Below are 12,593 nucleotides of genomic sequence, written 5' to 3' on the forward strand. Positions count from 1 at the left end.
TCTTTCACATCGTTAGCTGCGGATGGGCCGGATCGGTTCGGCTAAGGGGTATATCCGGATTTCACTGTATTAATTCCCACTCCGATGACAGCTCCATATCTTTGCCTCTGAGAAAAGCTCTCTCAAGCGGTTTATGTTCCATTGATCTCTTCCAAATAAATAAAAAAACAAAAAATATACACCAACTATTCTTTCTGAGTATAAAAGCTAGTTTTTTTTTTTTGTGCAACACAAACTCCGATGTGCCACCCTGTTCTTTCCTAGCAAAAAGAATATAAAATATACCCCAATTCAGTTTAGGTTGGTGCAGGGTTAATACATCGAATTAAAAGTGAGATTGGGTTTAGGATCATAGCTAGGGACTTGGGATTAAGGGTTGAGCTAGACTAGCCCCTGCATTTGTACACTAAACAATCAGCGTGTAACAAACGTACAGATTTTACATGGGCTGGACTAACGAGATGCATCTCCTGCCAACTAAAAACATTCGAACATGACACGAATTGGGATCTTCTACCAACAGAACATATTCCAACCTCTATCAATTTGATCTAACACCGCACATCTCATCATGAGATTGGGACTCATCATAACAAAAGTGGAATCCACCATGTATGAGATGTGTGCTGTGGAAACGTTTTTTGTTGAAAAACTTCCCAAGCTTGTAAAGCGGGATGACAACGACTCTAGCTGCCAGCACTCAGCAGAACCCAACTATAGCGGATTTGTTTTCCTTTTCCAACTCAACTGTTCAATCACAGACTTACTGAATCAGATCCCGTTGAATTTCTTTTCATGGCAAGGATCAGGATCCCTGCAATCAGCAATACAAAACAAATAATCCACTCTGTTTGAGGAATCTAAATATTTTGGATACATATGTAAGAAAAGAGGAATCGAAAAATTTTATAATTTGTTGCTTTGGTTGAGTGGAATAAAACCATTTGCACTCTTTAACTATTAGATCTGGATAGGGGTGTGGAGAAAGATCAGATAATTTCAGGATTCCTATATTAACAAGAGTTGGATACATTCAAGATACTTTACCTTGCATTGTTTTCATAATAATAAATAAAAAAAATCAGAAGGAAAACAGGAAAAGATAGAATCAGGCCGAGACAGACGAATGCCCAATGGGCACCCAAAATCTACTTCCCCCTACAATACAGAATCAATTATGAAAATACAAAACACGAAAACCCATCAAGACACTTTCCCTTCACCAGATAACATTCCTTATCTTTGTTGTCAATTGGATTTTATTTGTAGCTCCTTTAGTTTTCAAAACTTCTATAGCAGTTTAGTTCCATGCCAAATCTTTCTCCATTCTTCCTTTAAATTTCAAGCTTGTATTGTGGTCCTGGATCGATAAGAGATCTCAACAAAAATCTCTAGTCTGAGGTAGCTTTCTTTTCAATACTTGATTTGCTAAGTATGAAAACACCGAGTACAATGAAGAGTGCACCTATAAACCACTGCAAGACGTATAAGATTACGTCAATGCAAAAGAAAATTATCAAAACATTAATAGCTAGCCTAGGAATCCTCTGAAAATAGGTCTATACTTAGTTTTCATGTCCAAGCTTGAAATTACTTTAATATCACGTCAATGCAGAAGAAAATTTTCCAGACATTCGTAACCGGATATTGAATGAAAATGGGTGTTTAACTTTCATTTCCAAAAGCATTGTCATAATAGTTTGGAGAAGAAATACAGTCAGGACAGGGGATTGGAAGAATCATGGAGAAAAACAGCCTCATTTTATGTGAGCAAGCAATTAGAAAATTCTGTATCACCAGACCATGATAAACGTAACTTTAAGGCTAAAAATGTGATGCCTATAAAGATCTAATCATCTGCACAAGAGATGTATAGATCCCTACGGGTATCTTGGTGATATCTTTTTATTTGATGTTTCAGATGCATAATGACAACCACTTAATGCAGCCTCCAGATCAAAACCACTCTAATCAAGGGTTCTAATTGATAATACAAGTGTTTGAAATTCTCAGGGGAAGTTGATGTCTAGGCAACAACTGTCTATCAATGTTTTAAAACTGAACTAGATACCCATTGCCAAAATGCTTGGTCTGGCGGTTCATGGTCTAGCAGTTTGACTGTCCATTTTGAACAGTTACACACTACAAACAAGAAGCATGCATACACATACACACTAACAAAGAACACAGAGCGGATAAAACTAGATATTCATGAGAAATATATATTTTTTTTCCATCATAACTACTCGTAATAGAAAATGGGAGTCTAAACAAGGGTTTACCAAGGAAAAATTAAGGTGACCTGAACTGTTTTTGAGATTGAACGATTGCCCGAACAATTCAATCACTAGTTCTTGTTCTGTTATCAAAATGTTTTTGTATCAACCTAGCAATTGGAATTAGACTATGTTAGTTGGATAAAGAAAAATTAGATATTTGAACGACCATTTTGCTACTAGATATGTAAAGTAATGAAAGCTTTTGTTTTATAGAAACAAATGCATTTTGATTTTTTTTTTAAATACATTACATACATTACACAGTAAATACATTTTGAATTTTCTTTTATCTTCTGGATGGTAAGGTGCTATATCAAATCCTTTGTCTGCAAATATGGCCAGTCAATTTGGGAAGAGTACAAATACAAATATGTAAAGTGCAAATACAAGGATTAGAAATACAAAATACAAGGTTTTGCAATGTACATATTTGTATTTGCACCCTTCCCAATTTGGAAGGAGTACAAATACAAATATGTAGAGTGCAAAGCCTTGTATTTTGTATTATTTTGTATGCATTTGTACTCTACACATTTGTATTTGTACTCTTTCCAAACTGAGTCTTTTTATTAATAATGCAAATTTGCATACACTAATGTATGCAGTTGGTAAGTATCCTCGTTAGATGATTATGTCACATAGGTTATCTTAGTTGGCAGTGCAAATTAAACTGGATGCCAAGTTTGCACCTGGTTCGGATTTGCATGCATTTTTTTTTTGTAACCATGGTTTGCAGCCCTATCTGATGGGCAGTGCAAATTTTGCATCCCAAAAGCTGATGCAAAATTTTTTACCACATTCTCCCTGCCTTCATGCTCTCTCTCATATGAAGTGTGGACCACAACATTTTGCTTTCCACTTTACTCCTCCCAAACAAACAAAACAAAGTAAAACATTAAAAAAAAAAAGTAAACTAGAATTGCACTCAGCCCATCTGCACCTTGCACTGCAAACAAATGAAGCCAAAGGAATTGGAAAGAGACAATTCAATTATGTAACTGAAGCTGCTGTGAACAAGTAGATGAGTCACAAACAAAGAACTAGCCTTTATGATGTGTCACTTTGTTTCCTAAATGTGTAATTCAGATTGAGTGTCTGCAAAAGGGAAAGAGTAAATCTGCATAACTATATCATTTTCTGGAATGTCGTCTTTTGGGTTTTGAGACATCCAGTCAATGAATCCATTTGTTGACTTTGGACTACTATGAATGTGGTAATAAATTTTAGTCAACAATAATGCAAGAAATGCAAAACTGTCACAGCTGTTATGCTGCACAGTACAACAAGTACAGAGTACCAGGGCTACATTCAAGCAAAGCCAGTCGCTTCTTGGGATCTTCAAATGCCATAGGCCCATAGTATATGTATATCTAAGCATGAAGTTGACTCCTAAGTAATTCAAAGTTGGTTAAAGCGATCAGTTGTACCCTAAAAAGGAAAACAACAGAACATTTTTTGACTCATTTAGAAAAAAAAAAGAAAAAGAAAAACAGAACAAGGCATAGGACAGAGCAAAGGTGATATGGTGGGATTAATAAAATGCAATATGAGCTGCCTAGCAAAAAAATATAACAATGAGATAATGATTATCAACCTCAGCATTCTGCTTGTATGATAGCCCCTAGATGGCATGATGCATGCCTATGAGGTAGTTTAACTGGTCATCTTCCGAGTTCTTCTATATTAAATCAATATGTAAATTCTTTGCAATAAAAAACACTCAAAATTTGAGTACAAGCACAACTAAAATTTCTAATTCGAAATTTTTTGGTCTTGGAAGCATGATTTTTTTATAAGTATCTTGGGAGCATGACTGAATGCACATACGTTGACATTCATTTGAAGGGCAAAATTGGTTACTGGTCAGTCTTCTGAGGTGACAGCTAAGGATTCCACTGCCAATAAAAAAAATACTCCAAGGGTTTTACTTTATATGTCAATAGTTTTCTAGGTAGTCAGAACTAAGATGAAGATGAGTCACCAGGAGTACATCATTTGTATTATACCTGAAAGGATAATGCTTCTCCAAAAAGGAAGAATCCTGCTAGACCAGACGAGAGAAAATTGGTGGCGAAGTTTGTGACTGTAGCTTGAAGAGACGAGAGAGATTTCAGGCTGTTTACATAACATCCCCACATTGCCACATTGAATAGTATAACAAGGCCATATTTAATTAACTGCGAAACAGACAAAAAATTTGATGTCAAACATGTCATGTGTAAACAATAAGTCTATAGACGCTTATGCTTTACCCTGTGGTTTCAAATGTTTACACGGTATAATTAATTTTCAGGTAAAATCTCAGGGAACACATCTGAAGATTTCACAATATGCATACAAATTTCCAAAAGATAAAGATGTGAAGAAATTACAAAAATATGCAGTTGTTGATGATCTAAGATTGCTGCATAACTCATTTGAAAGAACAAACTAGAGATTTTTAAGACTTCAATTGTTCACATGTAAACCTTTAAAAAACAGTAAAAGCACTTATAAAAAAAAGCTAGTAAAAGCTATGTTACATGGGAATGGAAAACATTCATCTTGGTGACATGGTTATAGAACCTAGCATACAATTTGAAGTGTTGGAAACTGGTGCGCCATAATTTTGTTCATCTTGATTCTTGAAGTAGATTGATAGTATGGATCAAGTGATAACATTATTCACAAATATTTCATTGGGCCTAAAAGTTCATAACTCAGAAGCAGAAAAATCTCAGCTCAGGGCAATTTGATAAACTTATAGCATCATTTGCCGGGGTTTGATATCTCAGTCTCAGTCACAATACTCCACTTGGTTGGATCTAACACTGATATGAGCTGTTTCATTATTCATGTGAGATAAGATTTCCCCAATTCTCTTGAACTACATATACCAAAACAAGATTATAAAAGCTCAACTATATTGGTATGGAACCAAAACCCTTTTTATGGGACCTCTGTAAAGTGTAAACTAACCCTTGTAATAAGCTAGGCAATATCTGAATCGAACATCCTGTGGTGGTCAAACACTTCATTCAATTGTTCAATGGGTAATGCCGGTTGCATAGCTTGGTTTTTAGTTATTTGTTTAGGGCAAAACATAGTCTTTTATGGTAAACCATATTCTTCACTTTGTTACAATGGGTCATTTTATCTCAATAATATACCTCCTGTCAAGCTTTCAACATATTACTAGATTGCTAGTCATACTATATATCCCAGGTTACTCTCGTGATACTTTGAAACACGCAATGGAAAATTTCCTTTCAGCCCAATACACCAGAATTGCTGGCTTAAATACTTGATTGCTTCTATATACTCCCCTAAATGAAAGATATAAATTCTAGAATTTCACCTTATATTTTGTAATGCTATTGGAAAGATCAAATTATTTTTTTGTAAGAGAAAAAAACAAATAAATGGAATTTACCACAGAAATCAAATTGGCCAAGAAAAAAAGGAAAGGCCGCTGATTGCTAAATCGGACCTAAAGAAGAAAATCAACATACTTCTTCTTGGTAAATATAATCAACATATAGTCGTACAAGTTTGGTCCAGACCACGTGATTATACAGAAAGATAATCTAGGACCGGGAAGTGTAGAACCGCTATATACTCCCCTAAATGAAAGATATAAATTCTAGAATTTCCACTGCAAACTAAATCTGAAATAGTCAAGTAATTCAGAAGGAAAATGAGGCGACAAACATAATAATCTTATATTCTTACCAAAACAGAAAATCGGTAGAGATCCGTGCATCTCAGTGGCATACAAGGGTTTTAATCAAAGAATCAGTTCAAAAGTTCAGAACATAGATACCTGAGCAGAGAAAAGCTTTGCAGCAATGGCAGCTAGAGCTGCGTTGAATCCGGCTGAAACAGCAAATGCATAACCACCGGTCTTCTTACATTCCATTTGTGCTACTCAGCCAGGGAAAGCAGTCGAAAAACGCGATTCAGAAATCAGATCCCATATGGTTAATGACAATTTAATGTTCTATCAATGCCATAACGGGTCACGAGTCACGACCCAAACGGATGCGGATGCCCTAAAATGGGTCGGGTTTGGCACAAGAGTGTGCTTAACGTGAACAGGGCTTGACCATACGGTCCATACCTGACCTGATAGGTGATAACTGGTAGCTACTAGGGATGCTTGGGCGGGCCTAAATCGATCCCCACCGGCTAGCCCCTAGGTAACCGGAGCATGGCTCAAGCCCAACCTGACCTTATAGCTCAACCCAAACCCAGCACAACTGCACACATTCATAAGTATATATAATACATATATTTATGCATACACATATATACATATCCATGCATACTTATTTGCAAAATACATTAAATTACTATTTAAAGGTTTAAAATTAATGATACTAAACAGATTTATGCAACTTCTTAGCACCAAGGATTAAAGTATCGGTATTGAGTATCATATTAAACAATTTGGATATAGATATGGATACACTTGAGGAACACATGGATACAGACAAAAAACTTGAAAACGTTTGAATACATTAAGGAAATGTATACACATTCCACAAATATATTAATAATATTAAGTTTAATGTCAAAATAACTATAAATAATATATAAATACATAGAAATTGTATATTTAAATGATATATATGAAGAAATATATTATAATTAAGATAGTGGGACACGTTGATATTATACAATTTTATTAATAATGCATCAATTAAGAGTCTAAGGCACATATTATATAGTTTTTTACAAATTAATATATGAAAAAAACCAATATTTTTTTATTATCTATTAAAGTACAAGGCATAAAGCATATGCGACTATTATATTTGAATTATTATATCATTTTTTATATTTTTATTTTTTAACATTAACAAAAAATTTAACTAAAAAATTAATTCTCAAATGTTTGGTAAACAATATTTTTATTTTTGTAAACAATAAACATGTTATTATAAAATGTATTTTTTTTGGTGAAGTATTATAAAATGTAAATTAAAATATCAATTAATAATTTATAAAAATATATACTCTTAACTTAAAATATATCAAATCTATTAAAAATTTGAAGATTCACATCATATGAAAAATCATAATTTTTAATTACTAAAATAATTATTCCATTATTAATATTTTATTTTTATAAAATTTATAAATTAAAGAATTATTTTTATATAAAATGTAGATTAATGGATTTGATAGATTCAATTTATATTATATTTTCTAATATTTTGTAAACAATATTTTATTTTTGTAAATAATAAATACATTGCTTTTTATGTAAAATAAAATAATAATTAATAATTTATAAAAAAATTGAGATATATATCATGTGAAAATTTATCAATTTTAAGTATTAAAATAATTATTCTATTATTACTCTCAAAAAGTAATTATTCTATTATTAATATTTTATTTGTATAAAGTTTTGAAATAAAAATTCATTTTTTTATATACATGTGGGTTCTATAAATTATTTATTTTGTTGATTTATAAAATACTAATTTTGAATATTGTTCCTTTTAATTTGTAGTTAGAGTAGTTAGAAATAAATGTATGTTTTTTTTTTTGGTTTGCATGTAGCCATTAATTTTAATAAAACTTAGGCCTCATTTGGTTCATAGGAATAGGGGTCTAGAATCAGAATCGGAACGGGCTATTCCGACCATTCCGATTCTAACTGTTTGGTTGGGCAGAATTGGAATCTCATTTCCATTCCTGCTAGAATGACATTCCCCTATTTGAGGGAATGACCATTCCCTGTTTCTCCCTTGGGAATGAAATCCCATTCCTGTTGATTCCAACTCCCATTCCCATTTCTATCTGAACCAAATAGACTATAGAAATAGGTGATTTCGATTCTAAAAGATTTTGATTCCGATTGCAAACCAAATGAACCATTAATTTATTACACTTGTTGACATGAAGTAAGAAGTGGCTTTGTAAGGGTACTTGCATGCTTGGACATTGACCAATCTGTGTTCAAATTATGATATTCCTCGTTTTTATAATAAGTCGTTGAGTCATTTGTTGTAAAACCAGGATTGATATACTTTCATATCAATGCATATCGGTTGATACTATATGATATGCATTGATATAATGATATATTAGACCGATACACACAACTAACAAAATACGGTGGCATATTTTAATCCTTTCTTAACACCTAAGCCTAGCAAGCTCACTTGGGGTTAGTTCGGACTCGGGCTTCAGTCCAACTCGCCTCACTTTACCTTTAATACTCGTTTCAGCTTGACTTTACCTTTCATACTCGTTTCATGAATCCCACTTTGTAAAAGCCGAGGTTGCTAGGTCAATAATGGTACGACACATCTACTTTACATTTAGCTTGGGAGTGTTGTATTCGGAGTTCACTAAGGATCAAAATATTGATAAGCTCAAAACATATGTGGTTTTATATGTAACACTAAAGATTACATATGTTCAAAAGGGTAATTTTGGTAAGGTATTGATTGAAACTAAAAACCCTACCATTAATTCAATTAAAAAAAAAATTTCATATTGTTTTTAGCTTTCCCCTCTTCCTCTAACCTTTTCGTTACTGTAATAGTAGCTATGGATGAGCATGAGCCAGTTCAGTTCGGTTTCATGATAAAACCTGGAACCTACTCTGTATTGTAGGGGCCGGTTTCAAGTTTTTGGAATCGGAACCTACCTTGGAAAGGTTGGCTCTGGCCTTGGCAAATCTAGGATTGGTTACCTGGTCTACCCGTGGAACCTATTCTGTCTTTATCATTTCCCTTCAAAAAAGAAGATAAAGCATATTCTTTTAAAAACTTGACTTTCAATAAATATAATATACAGTTTAAAACTTATATTATATTTATTGATAAAATTGAGTAATTTAATGTGTAGATTATCATGATATATTAATGTATTGTTAAAAACATAAATATTAACTTTTACATTATTTTTTTATACACATTCAAATATTAAAATGGAAACAAATGATCAAATCACTTAACTCAATGGTAAAGTGAGATCATGGCCTTTGTAACCATGAGTGCTTAGGTTTAAATCTTTACATCCTCAAAAGTTTTTTAGGCTGAATTTGGAAGGAGTACAAATGCAAATCTGTAGAGTACAAAACCTTATATTTTGTATGTATTTACTCTGTATATATTTGCATTTGTACTGCTTCCAAACTGAGCCTTGGGGTTTATTTCAAGACAAATTTGATTCCAAGACCGGTTCCACAAAGGCTGATTTGTTGGCTCAGTTTGGATAGGATAAACTCTTAGACCCTAGAATCGGCCTGAGTGGAGGTCAATTCCTAGAATTTGGAACCAGACCCTACCCTGTAACAAATTGGGTAGGATCGGTTTAAGATAAATTCTATTCTATTCCAGGTAGAACCTATCCATTTGCTCACCCCTAATAGTAGCTAGGCCTAACTCTTAAGGGCTTCTCTTTTGCTTTTCTAAGTGAATTCTACGTTTCTTCGGTCTTCACCCAAGTCGTAAAATCTATGCCATTTAATGGCAGTGGCAATCGGTAGCAGTGCCGACAACGACGATTTTGAGTCTCTTAGACTGAACCATTTAAGAAAGGCATTGGCACTATGGCAACGGTTTTTAGGCTCTTAGACTCAAACCTGTCCAAGAAGGCAATGATTGTGAAACTGTGAGTATGAAGGCTTTGTAGAGTCCTCTATATTTTTTTTCCTTCTTTCTTTTTTTTTTTTTTTAATTTACGAAATCATGAAGATACTTAAGTTTTAGTTTTCCATACGCTTCATTTCATAGGATTTGTATATTTGATATTTCAAGCTCATTCCCAGGCTCACAGTTTGGAAATAGTACAAATGCAAATATGTAGAGTGTAAAATTTTATAATTTATATTATTTTATAAATATGTACAGCATAAATATATATAAAATAATATAAATGATAAAATTTTGCACTCTACATATTTGCATTTATACTCCTTCCAAACTCAGCCAAATGAAGTTGCTCTTGTCTTGGGTCTGCAATTGCTTCAATCTGCAACCACTTTGTCTCCTTTCTCAATCACAGATTGAAACTCAAGGTATAATGAACAGCTGAAGGTATATCTTTTCAATATTTGTCTCCCTTCAATTTGCAATTTCTTCAAAACCACCGGCCCTCTATGTTTCGGTGCGTCAATGTGTCTTCATATCTTTTTCCTTGGATCTGACATTCTGGTATTAATATGAATAGAACTGTAGACAACTTTTAATTCCTTTGAGTCTACCTTTGGGGCTGGGGCAGTATCGAACCCCAATTTCGTACTGTCGTGAATTGCAACCATACATCTCTCAATTCATAATAGAGATGTATGGCTGCAATTCACGACGAGTAGAGAGTGGATAGAAAATGTAAGTAGGAAATCCCGTTTGGGCAGTATTAAGTTCGGGACATGAAATCCGGCCAGGTGGAGTGAGAATGTGAGATGTAACAAGATCAAAGGTATTAATAAAAGTACTAAAAATTAGAATGATAGAAACCAAAAAAATAAAAAAATATCATATGTTTATATAAATACCTAATAATTGTAAGAGATACAAAAATAATATACACTAGAATGTAGAACCTAAACTTGACTTGAAAACGAGATGGGTTGATGATTCACAAATGAAACTGATGAGGAATAATTTGGTCCTCCGAATAACATCATGATACGTGGCATCTAAGTGATACTTCAGCATTGAGTAATCAGATCACCTCGACCTGACCGGCCAACCGACTTAATGGTCTTTAGTATAAGGAGCGACGTCCTTCAGGATTGGCCAAGCTAAGTAGGGTATAAGTGTCGACCTACAAGGTGTGTTCGTCGACTTATTACATAGATCCGTTACCAAGACTGAGATCTTCGAAGTGATAACACTCGACCATTAAACCGGCCAACCTGCATCATCCGCATCAACATCGATCGGATGAACTTTAGCTCTCGGGCTAGACTTAGACTTGAATATATTCTATTAATATAGAGACAAAACCCGACCCGATCCATGAACAGGTCTAGTTAACATAAACATTTTACATAGGACTACTAATGGACTCTGAGAGCATGATACATAATTCAACATCGAAGTATGATATATGAACAAGTCTAGTTGACATTAACATTTGGATGTTACTTGTATTTGATTAATAATTAGATTAATGCGGATTTAACCCCATGTGATTAATTAAAATCAAAGTACGATTAAAAAATAGTTTATATATATGTAATATAATTTTGTTTATGTAAATATAATAAATGATTATATAAAGTTTATAATTAATAAATTTAACATCTTATATTATATATATATATGTTTGTTATATATGCATAAGTTAAAAGTAATTAATTTTTTCTAGAACTCTTTTGTTTTAACTTTTGCCATTTTAAGTACAATTAGATGAATCCATAATACCCTCCACACAAAAATCTACATGCACCTTAAAAGCAATGGCATTCACCCGCATAATGAGAATATCTTTTCATGAATTTAACACACATGTACGAGAAATATTCCTAATATGCGGGAATTGGATTCGGATCAACTTAGATTCAGAATATGTAGTGTAGAACTGCACCATGAAAGGAAAAAGGTGAACTTGTGATAAAGTGAGATATTATAGGTAACATTTTCATTGTTGCCAAAGTTTTTAACTATGATTAATAAGTACATCTTGTGAAACTTGAATCAATGAATTGGACTTATAGTTCTATTAATGAGTTATTTACAATTTATTCATGGATTGAATTATTGAATGAAAGTCTTGATATGCAATTTTTACATATGAAGAGTATTGATATTTTGAGTTGAGCAAGCTTTTTCAAAGGAAGTCAAAATTAGGAATTGCAATTTTCTCCATTAAACCTGGGCCCCACTTTGCCCCACCTTGAATGTGGTGAGTTTTCCTTAATCTTAAATAGGAATGAGGCAGGGGTGGGGAAACATTTTTATCCCGAAATGAGGACAGGGCAGGGATTGGGTTCACATATAATATCTTGATCCTACCCTGAACCTAGTGGTAAATTATTAAAATACCTTTATGTTTACTATTAACTTCTAAAATGTCATTAGATTTTCCTTAAATTCCTAAAATCCTAGGATTCTATAATCTTGTTTCTATAATACCCCAAATTCTCATGATCCTATTAAAAAATATCCCTAATTTTGATTTATCTTTAGGTAATTGCCATGGGATAGGGAAATTTTGATGATTTCTTGTCCCTGATTGTGAGTGGGTGCCCTGCCCTGCCATTGGGGATGGGATGGGGATTTTGTCTATGAGGCAAGGGCGAGGAGGGGCTGCCCCACCCTGAATCCGTCTTGTTGCCATTTCTAGTCAAAACGAGTTTGGGGTAGT

The 12,593-nt window shown here is 33.4% G+C and overlaps 1 protein-coding gene across 2 annotated transcripts; it reads right to left on the reverse strand.

The window, feature by feature from the left end:
* Positions 1–981: 981 nt before the first annotated feature.
* LOC104607493 (cell growth defect protein) lies at positions 982–6,239 on the reverse strand. 2 transcript variants are annotated; one of them, XM_010273142.2, is made up of 3 exons: positions 6,082–6,239; positions 4,286–4,456; positions 982–1,475 (listed from the first exon to the last, which is right to left on the reverse strand). In XM_010273142.2, exons 1-3 carry the CDS (start codon positions 6,175–6,177, stop codon positions 1,392–1,394), a joined length of 351 nt encoding a protein of 116 aa, XP_010271444.1. In that variant the 5' UTR covers positions 6,178–6,239; the 3' UTR covers positions 982–1,391. The 2 variants fall into 2 exon arrangements, with proteins under 2 accessions (XP_010271444.1, XP_088743387.1); XM_088887261.1 differs by lacking the exon at positions 982–1,475 and adding an exon at positions 1,493–2,386.
* Between the last annotated feature and the right edge of the window lie 6,354 nt (positions 6,240–12,593).

Source organism: Nelumbo nucifera, chromosome 5 (assembly GCF_055504915.1).
Source record: "Nelumbo nucifera cultivar China Antique chromosome 5, China Antique-T2T, whole genome shotgun sequence".
Taxonomy (NCBI): Eukaryota; Viridiplantae; Streptophyta; class Magnoliopsida; order Proteales; family Nelumbonaceae; genus Nelumbo; species Nelumbo nucifera.

What these genes read in the sequence shown, in the direction of transcription:
- LOC104607493 (XM_010273142.2), bottom strand. Translation starts at nt 6,177, where the DNA reads ATGGAATGTAAGAAGACCGGTGGTTATGCATTTGCTGTTTCAGCCGGA. An exon ending in CAAAGCTTTTCTCTGCTCAG is followed by an intron (nt 4,457 to 6,081) that starts GTATCTATGTTC and finishes TCTGTTTCGCAG; the next exon opens with TTAATTAAATATGGCCTTGT. An exon ending in GAGAAGCATTATCCTTTCAG is followed by an intron (nt 1,476 to 4,285) that starts GTATAATACAAA and finishes TACGTCTTGCAG; the next exon opens with TGGTTTATAGGTGCACTCTT.